This window comes from Chaetodon auriga, chromosome 19 (assembly GCF_051107435.1).
Source record: "Chaetodon auriga isolate fChaAug3 chromosome 19, fChaAug3.hap1, whole genome shotgun sequence".
NCBI lineage: Eukaryota > Metazoa > Chordata > Actinopteri > Chaetodontiformes > Chaetodontidae > Chaetodon > Chaetodon auriga.
Genome location: NC_135092.1, coordinates 12,628,572 through 12,648,581, shown reverse-complemented (window position 1 = coordinate 12,648,581; position 20,010 = coordinate 12,628,572). Strand labels below are relative to the sequence as shown.

Sequence of the window (20,010 nt, the reverse complement as noted above, 5' to 3'; positions counted from 1 at the left end):
TGTGTAAAACAATAATGCCTTTTCGCTCCAGACGACTGATTCATACGTGATAGGAAACAGCGTTATAATAAAAATGATTTAACATTCACACCACCTGTTATTGTATATCACATATATTTATTTAAACATAAATGATGGACAATCTGAGTGTGAATGGATCTTTTTTTTTTGGCTCATTTTCCAGCAGTAATTGTTTTAAATGCTGTTATCACATTGGCTAGCTATTACAGATATCTATTTGTTCAAAATAAACACTTTAAATGAAGTAATTATTAAAAACACACCAGCTGTATAAAAGTCTTTTAGTCTGGCTCACTGGTAGAAGTGTCTTTATTACTGCCACTTTTGGCCTAAGCTAATGGTAACAAGAGCAGAATATGTTCACACTGCAGGCCTTAATGCTCCATTCAGATTTTATTGCTCAGATTCGATTTTTTGGTTTGGCTGTTGTCATTATTTTTTTTTAAAATGTGACCAGTTATCAGATTTCAATGTGAACTGGACACGGCCCTGAACTGACCCGCATGCACAAAGAGCAATAAGGCGTCATACAACATCACACGGAGTAAACTGTTGTACTGAAGTAAACATGGAGGCCTCTGAAGTCAGCGTTTGCAGTTCCATTTGTAAGTTGAACTAGAGTCGATAACAAGAACAAGGATGATGAGAAAGAGAGTCGGTGGCGCTAGATAAAAAAGTCAGGGGATTACTGAAGTCATCAAAGCCTGTGCAGACAATGAATGTCAGCCCAAAATTTCATGGCAGACCTGCACTGCCACCCGCACAGCCATACTGCTAGCATGGCTAAAATGTTATTTGAATTTTTCCTGTGTAAAATACAATAAAAAGAGAAAACCTTTACTTTTTGCCTTTACGTTATTTTGTTTCTAATGGAGCACATTAAAAGGAAACATGCACCATAATCACTGGCTCATTCACCAACTGTCAAGCTACCAGCTGACTTGTAACATCCAATCATATTCAGGCGTACAGAGCAGCCACTAACCTGACATGTGTCAATATTGCTCTGCTGATACACTCATGCAAATTACGCTGTTCTGCTAAATTTTTGTGTTTATTAGGTGGAGATTAGTTCTTCGGCAGAATTTGGTTTGCTGACTTCATTTATAGTGATGTATTACCTTCACGACAGGAAATGTGGGGAGAGAGGGGGGATGGTATACATCAAATATCCCCGGCCAGATCTGAACGAGTACGTTAATGTTACGTGGTATACGTGTTAGTGCTGCCCCACAACAGTAACATCAATATATTAAAATATTCAGTTGCTTTATCTGGTGTGGGTATAATTATTTTCAAGGATATGGCAAATGCAAAAAAGAGCAAGTCACAATGGAGTTTTCCTTTAAGGCCCAATTAAGCACGATCTCAGTTTTACATAGTTACGATGAACTTTAAGTTATGCAACTCAGATAGGCCAATTTACTCCTCCTTTAGGCACGAAAAAAATCTCACGTCTCTGTGTACATCAATGCGTATGTGCTTTTAATTTGACCTACTGCCTTGCATGGCATTATGACAGTCACACACCAACAGAATGCCAGCATAATAACATCAAATATCTATAGTGGTGAGATAATGTGCCTCATCAAGGGACTTTGTGACTGAAAGTGTGCCAACACTGCAAGTCAGAGAGTCATCACAGGATTTAACCGCTTCTGCTTTGATTGAAAGACTATTAGCGGCGAGACATTTTCTGCATGGTGTAAAATGACGCTTACTTCAAATGGCGGTTCATATCATGACACTAAAGCTATGAAGTCACAATTTATCCAGATTAACTCATTTGTCATACAACAAAGACAGCGGTGCTTCACACAGACCAAAATTTGCATGTTCTCATAACTCACATCTAGTGCCTCAAAGGAAAACGGAGCAGAATCCACTTAAGAAATCATTACTAATTCATAAGTCTCTCTGCTGAAATGTATCTCATTACTGCTTCCTTTGTCTCAGTGCAAAAGTGCTGCTCTGAAACAAGGCAAACAGGAAAACATGAAGCAGATTATTGCTGATCATGCTATACTAACAACAAAGGATAAATGTTTAAAGAACTGCAGTTTACGGTGAAAAGTGTGCAGAAGGTGTCTGAACGAAGCATGAGCTCAAGCAATGTTCAGGGCTCGTGGTTGAGGTCAGACTCAGTGATTACTTGTCTTTGTTTAGGCTTTAATATGTTTTATTGTGACAAGACACAGTTAATAGTTGTAAAAATGTTTGACATAGCAAAACACAGAAAATACAAAATTATATGTGGTGTGAAAATACACTTTGCTCATTGTGAATGTGTTAATGAAATGTAACAGTATTTCCTTAATCTTTAAACAAATGCCACAACATGCTCAGGGGGACCTGAAAATGCTTGTTTCACATACAGTAAAATCTTTAAGGTCACAGTAAAAGTTCCCGCTTCGGGCAGCTGACATCCTACAACAGCCTTAAACTCACATGTCAGTCGCTTTGAAACGGTTACATGGCTCACTTACAGAATACACTTCCCATATAGAACTATGTCATTCAGTCAGAAATGAAAACATTCATTACTATCGACAGACTCAGCATGACAGAGCGTTTAGTGTTGTTTGTTGAAGTTTACAGTAGATTTATGGCTCGTGCTGCAAACACATTTCACTTTGGTCAGGAGTTTGTGGTCATAAAAGCAGATATCAGCAATAAGGGTAGCAGCCTCGTGGTGCGCTTACTGTGCATTAGTCATTTATGTGACATGTGTGTGATGTCTGGCTGGACTGAAAATTGTTACATAACAAGTGGTCGCATCCGCACAGAGGTTTATTGACAAACCTAGTTATCTGCTGAAATCTGGTAACATTGCTAACAAGAAGACTGATGGGGGAAGAAGTTATTAAACAGTTTTTAAACAGTCCCCGTAGTTACTCAGATTTATTGGGCTAACCATGGGTTTGAACGGACTGTGAGCTGCAGGTGAAAGCTGCAGAAACAGTCGGTAAGTGGACAGCCAACGTGGGATTATTACTGTGAGGGTTTTCCATCCATCTGTTTTCATGTGCATTTTCAATTTGTGGATAAAAACATAATGCAAATAAGCTGATTTTGATAATCTGATCCTCTGACCACTTGTGTTTTCTTGCCCCATCTCACATCTTTTGAGCCAATTTCCAAGATCTCTACAATTACTATAGTGAGTACAATGTTGTCTAATTAATAGAAGTGATGGCCCAAACTACAAAAACAAGTATAATAAACTGGAATTATCCTTTAAGCTTATTAACTTCCTGTTCCATTAGGAAAAAGCACTAAAATGCTCACATTCTGTCGTCACATTTTCGGTACATTCCTTGATCTTAAGGCCAAAGGTTCAGTCAGTCAGTCCTTAGGGCAGATTTTAGTGGGAAGGTGGTGCTTCCTCATGATCTGTACGGTCAGTATCCAGCTGATACCCCTCTCTTCCTGCTGTCCGATACGGCCGCAATGCATCCATTCTCTTTTTCCACTGCATTGACAACATTGAAGAAATATTTCCATTCCCCAAATTTGTGTCCAAGAGCTTTGAGGCCATCTTTCACAGACTGAGGGCAGACAAAACACACACAGAAATTAGTTCCACTTACCCTTCCCACTTCAGATTTCACAACTGGTTACAGGTGAATTAAATGTGACTTTTGTAGGATTATGTCCTGGTAATCTCGCTCAAAATCCATGAGCATAAACAGAAGTGTTATTCATTAGATGGATGGTCACAGTCGAGTGACGAGAACACCTCACCTCATTAAAACCGGGCTCAAAATTCACATTGTTCTTGGAATCGACAAACACTATAGGTGCAGCGATGGCGTCTTTCAGATTCATCCCCAGCCACAGACGATTCATTAGAGACTGCAGGAATAAAAGAGAATCATGTAAGAAAACAAGGAAAGAAGCAGACAATCAATAACGTGAACAGTAGAGTTACCATGGCCACTGCTGAGGTAATCATGCTTCCTCCCGATCCACCAATCGCAAGGAGGCCTCCAGACTTTGACTCCAGTATCACTGGAGTCATTGAGGAAGGAGGCTGTTCACCTATGACAACAATTACACTCCATATCAGACTGAAAGGAGACTAAACGACCGCATTAAGTAATGTCTTCAACTGCTTTAGCTTGAAAGGCCATGTTTATACTTCACCTGCTGTCACGCTGTCTGCTCTCCTGCAGAAGTCAGACAGCTCATTGTTGAGGATGATCCCTGTTCGTGGAGAGTAAATGGTTCCTCCAAACCTACAAAACAAAAGACAACACAGTAGACTGAGTGGATAAAGTATCACGTCAGTGCAGATTTGATGTCATATAAAGTAGACGCAGAACTCCTCTGCTTGAAGAGGCTTCCTGCTCACAATTGGTTTATGGTGCTGGTGGCAGAGACAGCCAGTCCATCTTCATCCAGGACAGACACATGAGTCGTCCCCACGTGATCAGACGAGGGCTTGACATTGTAGTAGGAGCTGTCATGGGTGGTATTTGAAAAAATCCTCTCCCTGATGCGATTGATAAAGGAGGGATTAACCAAATGATCCGCACTCTGAAAGAAGAAGATCATAATGAAATTAGAAAGAGTGTCACGGTATATTGAGTCATCTGTTCACACGCTCAGTCGGTACTTTTCCACTCTCACCCCCCTGCCAGCCACGCTCACCTGCCCACTCACCTGATCACACACCTGAGATTCAATCCCAATCAGTCTAGTATTTAAGCTGCTCTCCCACACTCACTGTTATTGTCTGATACCTAACCCCCCTTAAAATGTCCTTTTTACACTTTAAATATTAAGAATTGAGATATAGAGCATGAAAGTGAGCTTTCAATGTGCTGGTAGACGGATTTTCTTACATTTGGACAGAGCCAGGCTAGCTTTTTTAGCATTTCCAGTCTTTGAGGTAAGCTAAGCTAGATGACTGCTAGCGATAGTGTCACATTTAACTTGAAAGACTTGAGAGCAGTATCACTCATCATGTTACTCTTGGCAAGAAAACTAATTAGCATATTTCCCACAATATCAAACTTTTCCTTCAACCAACAGGTCACCGGATGAAAATAGATGCAGTGAACGTGTGACTATTTGATTTCATCAGTATTATTGGCGTTTGTGTCTACCTGTCTTGGGACTGCATATGGAATTACTAGCTAGTTGCTAAATTTGTCTGTTTAGAACCAGTTGGTGCTGGGGTGCACTGCGGGTTTAGCAGGCGTCAGGACATTTTCTGGCCATTTTGTGGCAATAAAACTGGGTATTTGAATCCAAAACACAATCTTTCCTAATTTTTGAACAAATGAACTTGTTTTCTTGGAATATCTTTCATCCTGATAATAATGAAAAGATCCCAACCTGTTTGCTATTAAATACAGGATCACAAATGCTCCTCTTTTGTCCATTAGCAAATTTAGCTGCCTCAATATAAAGATGGTACGTCTGAATCTTCCGATCACCATCCAGGGAGCTTGGAGTCAAGGAGAACCCTGAGGCAAAAGGAGAACAACAACCAGTTTTAAAACTCTATAATCTTTTGTGTTTTTACTTCTTCATAATTCAGAGTAAAGATCAAAGATGCTAAAATTGAATTCGACTGCTACAGTAGGTCAGTTCAAGGTACAGAAACCTTGCATCAGTCTGAGAATGAAGGCAAGCATGGCGCCCCCGGCAGGTGGTGGAGCAATGTGCATCTGAGTATCTCCCAGAGGAACTGTCCATGCATCCTCCACCCGCACCTTGAAGGACCTCAGATCCTCCAGTGTCAACGTCCCACCTAAGAGAAGCATGTAGGAAATAGCTAACTTAAATTAAATTGTATTTGATTTTCTACTTTTTCTTTGTCACTTTCACATACAAGTATGTTTTCTTTTTCTGCCAGTGCGCGTACACACCCCCAGCTTTCTAATCCATCCCGATATTGCACCAACCTGCAGCTTTAATGTCTTCGATTAAGTCATGTCCTATCTTGCCAGTGTAGAAGGCCTCTGCCCCTTGCTTTGCTATTATTTCCATGGTTTCTGCAAGTTTAGGAAACTTCAGGATGTCATTTTGGCCCAGGACGGTTTTGTTCTTGTGGCACAAAATTTGACTGTAAAAAGAATCCAAGCAAAAGAAATTATTATATCACAAAGTATAAACAGAGCACACTGAGAGACACTCGTACTGCACATTATCATTTGGGTGATTTATGACCTCTTGGAGCTACTTTAACAGAGCTTGACATGCACTTATGCAATATGAAATCTCGACAAATCAGCAATTCTTGAAATTACAGTTTTGCTAACAATTATTGTTGAAGAGCATCAAAAACTCAGTCAGTAAGCAGTTAGTAAGATGCTGTACCACAGAGACGACTTTTCCACGAAGCCCCTCACAAAGGGCTCGTTCAGGAGTTTTGCCAGAAACGGCGGCATATTGATGCCCTCCCTGGCCAGTCTAATTGTTGGCTCAAACAGCTTGGCCCAAGGCAGCTTCCCATACTGTTTGTGAATGGCCGCATAGCCTCGCAGCTCTCCGGGAACCCCGATCCACTGTGCGCCTACAATGTGCAGATGAGAAACAGCAGCTTCAGGTGGACTGTGCAGGGAATGAAAAGAGGGGCCCTGCAGCAAAAGCGTGTGCAAAAATGTTTAATGATAGAAAAAATATCCTATCTGCTTGCAAGGGTCATGTGTTTTTCTATTAAACAGTAAAGACACTTCAAATGCAATAAATAATATTGGAAATTAGCCAAAATGACAGATTAGAAAAACAGTTACTTGTTACTGGGATGACATTGTAATGACTACTACTACAGGAAGCATGGGTGGGAAATCTTTTATAAGCTACTATACACCTGTGGACATCTCTGCCTACCTGTGCTCATTGTCATTGTGGTGGGACAGTCAAGTAACAGGTCAGTTTTAGAAGTCTGAGGCACCGTTTCTCTGAAGTTGTAGACCTTAACATGGCCTGGGAAGAGACGAGCAATTAAAGTGATGGACTAAATTCAACCATTAGCATTTGACAAGAAACAAAATATTCAAGTCACAGAGATGAATGAGAGGACCCACCTGTTTTATTTCTTATGATGGCTATAGACCCTCCTCCAATCCCCATGCTCTGAGGATTGACCACAGATGTGCACAGAAGAGCTGCAATGGCGCCATCTGCTGCTGACCCCCCCTGCTGGAGGATGTTCCTGGAAAACAGTCATTTCAACTGGATTTATGGGAAGTGTGTGAACACACAATCAGTCACTAACTGTCTGACTACTCACCACATATTTGCTTAACCATGCACACACATTTACACAATCATTAAGAGTTGCATGTATCACTGCAGACCTCAGGGGTTCAATGTTTCAGGGTGTCAAAGAGTGCTGCCAAGAAGCAAGTCTAAACCATGAGCTGATATTTGAGACTTCAGGCAACATACCTGCCACGGTGGTGCTTTTTAGTTTTCACATGACTCTTGAGGTAAACTGTCTTCAAAAAAAAAAAAAAAAATCTGGTTTGCTATAATTAGCATTATCCAATCTAATTGTGCTACACAACAGAGCGTGAAATCTTAACTCTGAATCATCTCTGAATGAGTCTTTTCACACAGATGTTGGCACGGTGTCAGACGTGTTCACTGAGCAACAAGAGAGGGTAGAGTGTGGAATGTTTTGGCTCCGTTGAAGTCGAGCCGACTCATCGACTTAAACAGAGAAGAAGTCTGAGGAGGTGGAATGGCACCAAAATTTAATCAATAGAATGTAATTATCGGAGTCTCATGAACAGTATAGACAGAACAATCAATGCAGTTGTTGATACTGGTTTCTGTCTTTATGCCGTACATGTTATAAACTGATGAATTCTTGAATGGGATGTTGTCTGCAGAGGCACAAAGTCAAGCATATGTTGTATATTTTGTGCATAAAGGCTTTGCAACGCTTATCTGGTGATTATATTTATATGTATAGTGTGTTTGTCTGGTTTTCTGCATACCTGAGGTAGTACATATGTGTGCTCTCATGATATTTAGGAAAGTGTTTATGCAAATGATCAAGAGAAAATGAATGCTGGTGCCAGGGATGCAGCAGTCTGGGCCAACAACGAGAACGGTGTTCATTCTATCAGGAAGCTTTTGTCCGTACATAAGAAAAAGAAAAGTTACTGAGAGTTCAGTACAAGGTCATTGGATTTGTTTTTAACGTCGCAATTGAGCTTAATCAGTGTTTTCAGTGAGATTAAATGTTGCTGTTGTGTGACATAGATGATTTTATCCTGTTTGACTAATGAGTAGATAATTAAGTGGGGATGAAATAGAAAGATTTTGCTCAAGTCACTCCTCAACAGAGGGAACCCACGGAGTCAGCACGTTTAGAACGACCATCAAAGTTCCTCTCATCAGATGACCATGTCGCCTCGGTGCATCACTCATGGAGTTCAAATTCATTGTCTTTGCTGTGACCTGGGAAATGAACCTCTTGGCAGAGGACAGAATACTCCTCTGAATACAAAAGCCGGAAGATCTAAATGCACATTCCAGTGGAAAAACAAAACTCAGCTTCTGTCTATATTTAGATTTACTATGGAGACTACTTGATGGAGTTCACGCTGTGGCCCAATGCTGAACAAGTACCAAAGAGTTCATCAGAGAAACAGACAAGTCCATTCACTTCATATTAGAAAGATTAGCATCAGTTACCGCACCTGGAAGGCACTTTTCTACTGACACTCACGTTCAACAGGAATAAATCAACAAGTGGTAGATAGAATCAAGGCCACCACACACACACTTCTGCAGGTATTTATTCTTCCAACAGAGCTTATCAAATCTCTTAAACTGCTTATCCCATTGCTCAGCTTTTTATCTCACCCACAGGAGCAGGGAGGTGTAACTGATAGACCTCTGAAAGAAGTCATTGCTGTGAATAACACAGGTGAACGTGGTGAAATTCCTGCATGTTGTAACACATAGATTAACTTCCAAATTTAAAAATAAAATTCAATAAAATGTGAAAATAAATAAATGAATAAATACCCCGGTTTTATTCGCAGGTTTTAGATCCAGTACGTGAAGCCAAATCCAGCACGGATTTAATTAAACGAAACTTTCATGTTTGTCTGTGTGTGTCAGTAGGTGACTTACCTGCCCACCTCGGAACAGCGCTGTGAGTCTGCAGACACCGCCGCGTGCCTGAAGCTGCCGCTGGGACATCCACTGCCCACCAGCGTGGCGACGCACAGACAGACCAGCGCGACAGCGCAAACCAAGCCAGCCAAGACGAGGCAGCACACCAGCCAGGGCTTATATTTAGCCATGGACGTCTCTGTGGGGGAAACTTTGTGTTGAAGGAACTGTTGCTGCTGCCGCTCAGTGCGCACACACACGCTCAATGAACGCTGCTTTAATCCCAAACGCGGGTTTACCCCTCCCCTCCATCAATTCTGCAGAAGTGAACTTGAGGAGTTGAAGACGGAGACACATGGGCTGTGTTACTACGATGACCATGGGGTGTAAATCAGTCTTTAACATCTCACAGTCATTTGTTAAGCCTGCGGAAATAACCATGATGTCACGGCTTGTCCCAGTCATTGGCCTTTTTGTATCATTTAAATGAACATCGATGAGTGTATTGCTGTATGGAGAATCGGGATTTTTAGATTTTAGCAGTTCCAGGAAACTTGGCAGAGGTGCCTTACCGGATTTCACGAATTATCAGTTCTTGCGTAACATTGATAAAGCCTTTTGTCCCTTTCGCTTTTCCTGCAGCTCCAACATTTCCTACAATTCTGACCCCCAGTAGGGAAAACACAGACTGCGCCCTGTCGCGACGCTACACTGGATGTGACCTGTGTGACAGGTCAAGAGGCTGAAATCCTCCAAACAGGGACCACATCAGGCACATTCCAGTTGTTAAACACAGCAATATGGAAACACTGGACACAAAACATTTAAATGTTCACTTTTGATAGAAATGACCATGTCACACAGTCATACCAGCTGCAGCTCTTCACTCCAAAAATCTTCTCTATTCATCAATATATGCTCTCAAATTGTGTGTATGTTTATCTATATTATGTGTCATTCCTAAACTGAACCATCGGGATTACAGTTGATAATATTAAACCTCGAGAAACAGTTCAAATGAATTTCTGTATGTTAGTTTATACTGACACCCAAAATATTGCAGGAAGCTTAACAATCTGTCAGCCATCTTCCAAACAAAGTCAATCAAACAGCATATTTTTTCCTCCTTTTGCTGTTTTTTTTTTTTTTTTTTTTAACTGCAGGTGATTTACAGTAACTTCGTCAATAGTTTATGTCAGTATAAATCTTGTCCCTTGTCCACATATTCTGCATTCATATACAGATGTCTGATTTTAGACATTATTTCAACAATGAATGAATGAACAATGTTTTGTATGGAAGCAGCAACTTGAAATCTGAAGTGTAAGGCCTGTCAGAGCCATTTCTCAGCGTTGCTCTGACTGTTTCCAACTCTTCATGAGTTCCCTCTCTATTTCCTCACATTACAAAACCATTAAAAATCCATCAATCTGGACTTAAAGTCAAAGCCCCAGAGCTCTGCTGAGGGAGAGAATGTCCCCAAAATAATCTTGTATGATAAAATCATGAATTATAAGAGTTTTCTCTTTCTTTCTTTCCTTCTTTAACAAGATAGCAGCAGCAGTGAAGTGTGACAAAAGTGCCACAAGCAGTTAATCAGAACGCACCCGTGCCTTTTGTGCCTCTCAGTAAGCAAATAAACAAGCAAATAAACGCTATTAGATGAAAATAGGATTAGAGAGTTTAACATTTGTTTGAGTGACCAAATTTCCAAAAATAGACAATTTTTTTTACTGCCAGTTTGTTGATAACTGTAGTGAACATACTACAGTTGTTTGCAGTATTTGACCTGATATCACAGTACAAATCCTCTAACTGGTCACCCATCTGTTGAAGAGTAGACTCAAACTTGGCGGAAGCAAAAGCACTTGACGACCTGAACTCTTGTGTTTCAGTTCAAAATAGAATAAAAGAATTGCTCCCACGACCGTTAGTTGTTGACGGTGTGCATGTCATACTCCCTTCTCCAAAACTGCTCTATGAGAAATGTTGACATCACTGATGTGTCAAAGGCAGCTGATCATCAGATGTGAGGAACTTGTAAAGTCTCGCACACCCATGCTGAGCTGGTCGACCAGACCACTGCAGCGTCACCAAACAGAATGGGATGCATTTCTGTTCTTTGTGTTTATGATGGTGTAGCTCATGTTGACGAGCCCGAATCCAATGGATTCTCCAGATGGCCGGATTACCCTTAAGATGTGGCACAAGACAAACCCAGACCAAAAACATGGCTCTCATGAGAACAATGCTGCTGCAACACCTGTCTCCCACTTGATTTATTTGAATACATCGATCAAGCTGTCGAGACCCAGAGACGTGAGCAAAGGGACCACAGAACTCACCACTTTGAGTTTCAGCCATGCAGGTGACGGCAGCAGTGGGCAACAAGACTGAGCATGTGGGCTGCTAGATTACCAGTACTGCCTGACAGGATGGAGGAAAGCCAATCTGATAATCCCTCAGATAATTGCACATGATCACACATGGTTAGCCTGTGTGGGGAATAGCAAATGCAGTCTGATATATTTAAATGTTCTGGTATAGGTGCTTCTATATCTTGGCCACCAGTTTGCCTCGGTGTGTTCATGTTTGTGCTGGAAGCCTCTCTGTGTAATGTCAGGTTCAAGAGACACCACAGCTGCCAGATCAGTTTATTAAGGATCTGTTTTTGGCTTTGACTCAAACCCATTGTTTGCTCTTCCTGCTCCTTTTGGTAAGCCTTGATGGGCTGAAGCTACTGTCATGACCCGGCTCTTTGGCATGATAAAAGAAAGGAAGCAACAGCAACAGTCAAATTAATACATAGAAATCACAATACAGTGTGTTCACTAAATGCATGACATGGTCTGTCAGTGGTGTTGCTGAGTGGATGTGTGAAGGTGTAGCATCACCAGACAAAAGAGTGTGAGAAAGAAGCAAGAATGGCCACAACTGATCGGACCAGATGCACCCAGCTGCGCTATTATAACGTCCACCTGAAGGGACAGACAAAACAACAGCAGCAGGCAACCGGAAGACGTAAACCTACATGCTGTGGCGGAGCCGCAGGGCCGTCACACTGCGGGGATTTTAGTGCCATCAGCATGCTGCTCTGCTCGACTGTCCCCGGTGGCCCAGTGTGGCGGTCACTGACTGAGGTGCTGAATGTGCTGTGGTAAAGGTGGCATTGACTGTCTCTGTCCAGGGTGCTGACCTTGAGGGAAACCATGTGAGTCCAGGGCCATCATGGTGAGCTGCCATTGCTATTTATAGTAACCTGGAACATGATCTTGAATATTAGTTTATAGTCATTTGTTTTAATTAAGTACAACACTGATCCTGCTTGTGACCTTCGCAGGATTTGTTGTTTTTTCCTTGTTAAATGTTAGTACCTTACATCAGGGCTAGATGGTGTCATATATGATGAATCTAGCGCACCTCGAGGTAAAATTTGTGATTTTTGACTAAACAAATAAAACTGACTCCACTTGACCTTGTGCAGATTACACAGGGCAGTACGGGCACAGTGACGGGCCAGACACATGATTATATACAGTGTGCCTACAGTAAATATAGTATATGGCCAGTTAAAACTTCAACACAAGGGGGAGATGATGTGTATATTTTCAGTTGTAAACCTCTTGGCTCCTATGAAACATCACCAGTGCTGGTACCTATGATTTCTACCTCATTCAGGCAGAAGCAGTTTGGTGAAATTGATAGTCCATTAAAGAGGGCGAGGATGCAGGTTAAGCCACAGGATGCATCAGTATTTCAATTTTAAAGGGTGTGCTTTCAAATCAGGGGTTTTCTATTTACGCCCCCTTATGTGTTTGGTTTCTGGCTTGATAACGAGCTGTACTTAAAAAGAAAAAAACACTTTAATGAACTCCTTTAAAGCAAAACTGGCATTTTAAAAATAGAAACGAGGCATTTGTCACCCAAAACTACAGAGAGCAAATTGTCCAGTCAACCTTTTAACCCATTATAGACGACGGTGATATGGTTTATATGACATTCTTCTGCCTCCACTCTTATTCCTCTCGATGCAGTCTATAACTCCACTCTTGGGTTCATAACTGGAGATGGTTTTAAAACACATTGTTGTTTATTATATGAGAAAGTTGGCTGGCAGCGAGAACAGCACCGCATTCTATTTAACTACCTGCATATCATGTCTTTATCTGCAGATCAGGGTCACACTGCACCAGGTCCCAAGTGTTAAGGGCTGAGCAAATTTGAGTAATAAAAGGATTTATTATCACAAGAATATATCCATCATTGGGATCCAAGAGGGAGAAGGCAGGTACTTGAGGTGAGTCAGCAGGTTTTCAGGTGGTGGACTGGTGCTGGGAAGATGTGGCAGGTTAATGCACAAGGAGACGATCCTGAGAGACAAGGAGAACACACTTAGAGACTCAGAAGAAGTCAATTTTTATTTGTTTTGTATTTAAGGGTGTCCTTGCAAAAGAGAGGTTGCTCTCAATGGTCTTCACTGAAGAAGAAGTAATTCAAACAGTGTTAGAGAAACTTGTTAATAGTTTAGGTGTTTCAGGTAAAAGGTGGAGAAGCTAGAAAGAAGGATTAGATTAGAAAGTGAATGGGAGCCCCATGCTGTCTCAGCAGTGTAGCCCTGTATGGACAGAGGACTTTAAATGTGCAAAAGTGATGCTGGAGACGATGCTGTCAGAGAGGGATGAAGCAGTATGGAGAACAGAGCCAACAGTCGCAGCAGGGAGGAAGTGGAACCCAAGGGAGGCAGTTTTACAGGCTCGGGCAGCACTTCGGGATGTTGTTGCACAGCCTGCGTGGAGCAAAGCAATAGCAGAGGGAAGTGGCTGTAGAGGTGAATCACAGGCAAGAGGAAGCTGCTAGATATGCAAGAGCAGCCTCTGAGGGAAAGCAGGGCCTGGTGATGAGTTCAGAACGTGTGCAAAAGAGGAAACTTAGCTGAAAGTGTGTTGATGTGATGTGCGTCCATGTCCCCCACATCTTAATAAATTGACAGGAAAAGATCTATTATGTGCTTAATAGCCAAGTATCGCTTTACTTCTGCATACGATCAGGGTGATGTAACTGAAGACATGCTGAAGTGTCTATCAGGACCCACTGAGAGTTAGCACTGAGAAGTAAACTTACTGGACGAAAACGGAAGCCAGATGGGATTTTGTTTATATGTGAGGGTAAACAAATATGTACACAATGATGTAGGGCAGCTGAAGACATGGAGGGACAAGAGAATGAGAGTAAAAACTCTTCAAAGCCCCTTCATAGATAACTGCCACTAAGACCAGATCTTGTGTTGTGGTCAAAATGTGGATTTTGTGGAGCTGACCGCACCATGCGAGGATACAAAGGAAATTACCTATGAGAGGTAAAAAACACGGATATAAAGAGCTGGCAGCAGAGACAGAGGAACATGAGTGGAAATCGAAGGTCTTTCCCGTGGAAGTTGCTTTTGTTAGCAGACCAATTTGACCCTGTTAACTGAACTGGGGTCGGAGCCAAAAGCAGGCAGTGAAAAACATAATCTGGGGCTGTCACAGATACCACTTTGCTCACGGTGAATAAATTCTTGTGAACTGGACTGTAAGCATGTTATTTTAGGGAAAAGGAGCAAGGTTTGGCGAATGATCAAAGACACACTGACATACCATGCTGTAGCTAACTAGCTAGTAGTAGTAATGAATCTTAATTCTGTGCCACTACAAGTTTGTTTTACTGGAAGAAAACATGACTGGGTTTATAAGAATACAAATAATACACAATAATACACAATACACATATTTTGTGATTTTTTTTTGGCATATATTATGAAATAGGTGCACAAAATGACCATGGATGTAATCTAAAAGGGTTAAAAAAAGAATTTTTGTTTCATCTTGACATCAGCCTGAACAGTTACATTATATATATATAACCCAGTCGTACCGCCACCGAATCTACTCTTTGCTTGGCCAAAAGTTAGAGTTTAACGCAGCTTAAAAGTAAGTTCTGTCAAGGTTTAGAGGACGCTGTCATCTGCCCTGGCGTAATAAGAAAGCGCACACACACCACATTTTATTGGGTACTGATAACTGGAAGAGAAAATGCAAAGTCTAATAATCGCCTATAAAATATGAGATTAGATTACAAATTAAAACATTAAGGCAAAAGTACTCACATCTCTATCTCCATGGCTCAAATGTATACCACTGCATCTGTTGTAGCTGAATTTGCTCACAGCAGGGATATTAAAGAGTAACTAATGACCTTTACACAACCTGGAAATAGAAAACTTAGCCAGAAGACACATGCATATTAATGCTAATTATTGTTGTATTAGCTTAGTGTGTCAGGCATAGACCTATTCTTTTCATCATAATAATGTGTGATGCCTGCAAGACTGCACTGAAATCACAAGGGCTTGAATTATTTAGTTTATTTACAATTATGAAGCCAATTATTACAGGCCACTGTGTCATAATTTGTATCTTCATGGCTGAAAACCACGCAGAGATGGTGCAGGAGCATATTTTGCAAGGATACCATACTGTAGGCTGCCATGTTTCTATAAATAGTGCACAGTTACTACTCTGCCCTCCCTGCATCAAGCCAAACCCCCCACCCACCCGTGCCAGCCCCTATTCACTCAGATCCACTATCCTACAGTATGTGTCACTGCACCTTAAATGCATGGGATCTTTCAGTCACAGGCTTTTTTTTTTCTTCTTTCTGCAGTCTGTAACCTTTGACTGACTCATGATCACTTGTCTTTGTTAATGCATAGGTCGGATCATATATTTGTTCACATGCATTGCGGTCGGAAGCTGATAAACAGATCAGTGACCAAAATATTGGGTTTTTTTTCTCTGCGGCATGAATCCTTCCAAAACAATTTCCATCTGGCTGAGTCACCCCTGAGGAGCAAAAAGACAGGATGAAAGGGGAAAGACAGAAGAGTATATTCAAGATAATTCAGATTATATGCTGATTTCATAGGTAGTGAATCATCCCAAAAGTATGCACGACGACAAAGTCAGTGCAATGCAGTTACGCAACTAATGCTTAAAAAACAGCTTAAGATGCGAACATACAAACATCATAATTGACAACAAACTCACTGGTGGTATTCCACAATTTTTTCCTCTTTACCAGAGAAGTAAGGAAGCATCAACATTGCAGGTATGAAGAGCATAAACTTAATAAGAAATGTAGGTCAGAACATTTATTAAAAATATTTATTTCGATTAATGAAATCCAGTGATTTAAACTGCTGATTTTAGTTATGATTAGAATATGTAAAGTTGAGTTGGTTTTCCCCTTTTTAGAGCTACATTTAGAGCGTTTGTTCTCCATTAGTAAAAATCACCAGTAAATTGCAGCAGTCTTTATTTCACTCCTTTTTATCCACCACGTTCAGAACGAAACACACCTGCTGTGCCTGCTAACACTAACGCTGATTGAACTACACCAGCCCTCCATTTACGAATGAAAACCATGATTGTAGTGGGTGGAAATTAAGTAGTTTATGCTCAGGGGAATTAACACCTCCCTCATACAGCTGTGAATGATTAAAAATAAGCACATGAACACATCACCATGTGCCTCTCTCCACCCATTCAAAGAGTCATTTCAAGAAAATGGACGAATTTTTTTGACAGTTTATTAGTCTAATGTGCAGAATAAGCTATTAACCAGCAAACACCTGTTGCGTTAAAAAACAAAAAACTACAAAAACCAGCTTTGCCTTAGCTGTGCGATGCAGTTAACGGATACTGCCACCAAATGTTTTCCTTGCTCTAATGTGCATTTACAATGAAACAAACTTTAATGAAGCCCCACACAGCTCGTGTTTATTATCTGCGACTGGCAGCTCTGCAGCTCACTCTGCTGGTTGATTTGCCAATCCACAAAAATTCCCCCACCCTTTGGCGCCAATAGTTTTTGTCGTGGAAGGCTGAAATTTGGCATGAAGGTCAAGTGTGTGTCTGTGTGAAAGTGTGTGTTTTTGTGCCAGTTGGCTAAAAGGAGGTGCAGTTATGAGAGTGGCCCCTCACACTAAGGCGTATAATTTCTAAATGGACTCACAGACTTGGGTTGGTCATGAGTTGGAGCATAGCTACTGGAAAACAGGTGGTGTGGCAGTGAGAGTGGCCTATAATTAAAATGAGCAATTAGTTACAGTTACGTGTTTGTACCCAGGAGTCCCTGCAAAGCATGAGGGGATTATCCTGGTGACAAAAACTTCCACAGTAGTTTGGTTTTTCACTTGAAATGAAATCAATTGCTGGCATCGCGGAGTGTCATTTCCTTCCTGCGGTCATTGGTCCACAACGCTGTGCCCACCCTAAAGCAACCTCAACTTTCTTTCTATGAGGCTGACATTTGCAATGGAGGTCAAATGTTTCTGAGGCTGTGCGCAGGGGCGGGGCTTGCGGACAGGCAAGCCAGGCAGTTGCTTGGAGCCCCCGGCCACTGGGGGGGCCCCGGCCACTTATTTACAACAACGATTATTGATAGGCCTGGGCATTCAGGGACCTCTGTTGGTCCCTGGACCTCGCTTTGAGAACCACTAATCTATTTTTTCAGTATTCATCTCAAATGTCCCAAAAATTGTGCATTTATGTGTACAAAAACCAAATTTTCTTGCTTGGAGCTCAAAGAGACCCAAGCAACGCCACTGGCTGCGCGTGTGTGAATGCATGAATGTGCAGATCCATCCGGTGTGCATACAGGTTCACACTCTTGTTTTAATGCAAACTTCAGACCAGTTTGGCAGCAGCAGCAAATATTATGTATTGACTCAGACTGTTCTCCCCAAGATGACAATGGATGTTCACCTGCTCATCATGGCGGGAGTCATCCTGCTGCCAAGATGAACAGCATCAAACCTCAGAAAACAATGGAGCAAATTAATACAGTTATTTGCTAAATCAACAACATATTTGAAAACTAAATTTTAAATTCCCCTCCTAAGGAAATCTTGGATGTGGTGACACTATAGGAGAAGTGCAAAAATTATTTCTGGTCGTTCTTTCATCAATGGATCAATTTATGTGAAACATTCACATCTTCCAAAGCTTCTTCCATAAAACAGGAAGAACAAGAACACTTTCAGGTATTTGGACCAGACTTGGCCAAATGTGGGCTGTGACTGATGACGTTAGACGGAATAAATGAAAACTGCAGGGACTTTAGGAGAATTACGATGAGGTAATGGAAATCATTGGATTATGAATCTGTAGATGCGCAGCAAATAAGAGAGTGACGCTTTGTTAAACATCTTCTTGTATTCATAGTTAAACACTTGAAAAATTCAATAACAGTACACTTTTTTATTTGCAGAAGCAAACAAACATAAATAAATGTTTCCCAAATATCTTTAGAGTAGCAGGGTAACTGTTGCAGATGTGTTTATGTAATATATGGAGTTTATTTGCTTTTGGAGCATGTTTATAGCTTCTGAGGATAATTGGTTATGGGAGTTTTGTGCCATTTTTTTTTTTTTGTTGTCAGGATGAGCTCAGGTAGGAACACAAACTTTAGAATGAATGAATAAAAGTAGTATCAAAGGAGTGCTTAAGAAACACAGCTTCTTGTGTGCAGATAAAACTTGACCTGACTCCACTGGGACGTCCCTCCCTGCCTGCTCTGTTCTTTCAGGAGTCAGCAGAAAGTTTGAGAGGCTCATTAGCTGTAATTCATGGCACCCGGTGGGCCGGAAACACCTACTGAAGAGAGTTCAGCGACCGTTTTGTCTCTCAGGAGTCAACCATGCCATTAATAAAATTTGACGGCTCTAGTTGTTCTTATGATTGTTTTATGTGTTTGTACCCAGGAGTCCATGCAAAGCATGACGGGATTATCCTGGTGACGAAAACTTCCACAGTAGTTTGGTTTTTCTCTTGAAATGAAAACAATTGCGGGCATTGAGGAGTGTCATTTCCTTCCTCGTCAGACACATTGGGCTAGTTTGTGACTTATTAACACCACACTCCTTTGAAATGAGTAAGTGTCCACAGAAACAAAAGCCTCCATCACCTCCCGCAGGGCCTCCGCCTCCCAGAGAAATCACAAAGAGAGGAAACACTGCAGAGCACGTTAACAGGAAACCAGAGAGAGGAGCAGCACATACGAGGCATGTCATGGAGATAGTCGAATAAACACTTAAAGAAACATCACGGGAAACATCACATGTTTACAAGGTTACTGCTATTTGACTCTGATCTCTGCCTTCATTAAGTTTGTGTAAAGAGTTTGTTATTTCTAAAATGCAAGACACTCATCCCTCATGATCTACTGCAAGTTCATAGTTTAATTTGTCACACAATGCTCCACGATGCCATGATAATTGTAATATGTGCTGTTTATCAAAATGTCGTTTATTGACTTTTAAGTTTGATACAGCCCTGACAGCATCATCTGAGCTTGGTTATTTTCATTTTCTGACACACGAGCTGTGAAAGCAGGGACCAGCTTTTCATTTGCTGCCGCTGCCTTCGTCCACGTTACCAAATGCTAAAACAGCATAATGATAAAATGAGCCGATAACACCAAAGTGAACGGCTCATAATTGATGGTGACAACAAAAATTAAAATGAGTAACTCTTGAGAATTTATTTAGTAATTATTAGTCATTTATTTGTCCTCTTCCTTTCATCTGTTCTCCTATTGACAAAGTTATTGTCTGCTCATGTTGACAGAATTACACTGGACAGATTGTGGAAGAGGTTTTAATCTAAGATGAGCTGAAACCATCATTATTTCTGCACAATTATGAATATTTCCATTATACATGAAGACAGTGTGCTGGTCCCTTACTTTGGATTGTTTAAGCATCTCTCACATGATGGTATAAGTTGAGGTTGTTGTTGTGGTTCATTGGCGCATTCAGCTAATTATCATATCAGCCTATTGATGACAGCAAAGCTTTCATGC

General features: G+C 41.2%; 1 protein-coding gene across 1 annotated transcript; it reads right to left on the bottom strand.

Moving 5' to 3' along the window:
- Positions 1–2,185: 2,185 nt before the first annotated feature.
- On the bottom strand, positions 2,186–9,480 carry ggt5b (gamma-glutamyltransferase 5b). The gene is made up of 12 exons (XM_076758784.1): positions 9,127–9,480; positions 7,062–7,189; positions 6,865–6,960; positions 6,352–6,547; positions 5,937–6,097; positions 5,636–5,782; positions 5,365–5,495; positions 4,376–4,560; positions 4,168–4,259; positions 3,953–4,062; positions 3,766–3,876; positions 2,186–3,569 (listed from the first exon to the last, which is right to left on the bottom strand). The coding sequence occupies exons 1-12, from the start codon at positions 9,297–9,299 to the stop codon at positions 3,423–3,425; spliced, it is 1,677 nt and encodes a 558-aa protein (XP_076614899.1). The 5' UTR covers positions 9,300–9,480; the 3' UTR covers positions 2,186–3,422.
- Positions 9,481–20,010: the final 10,530 nt, after the last annotated feature.

What these genes read in the sequence shown, in the direction of transcription:
- ggt5b (XM_076758784.1), bottom strand. Translation starts at nt 9,299, where the DNA reads ATGGCTAAATATAAGCCCTGGCTGGTGTGCTGCCTCGTCTTGGCTGGC. An exon ending in CACAATGACAATGAGCACAG is followed by an intron (nt 6,548 to 6,864) that starts GTAGGCAGAGAT and finishes TGCACATTGTAG; the next exon opens with GCGCACAGTGGATCGGGGTT. An exon ending in CTGTATTTAATAGCAAACAG is followed by an intron (nt 4,561 to 5,364) that starts GTTGGGATCTTT and finishes TTCTTCTTTCAG; the next exon opens with AGTGCGGATCATTTGGTTAA.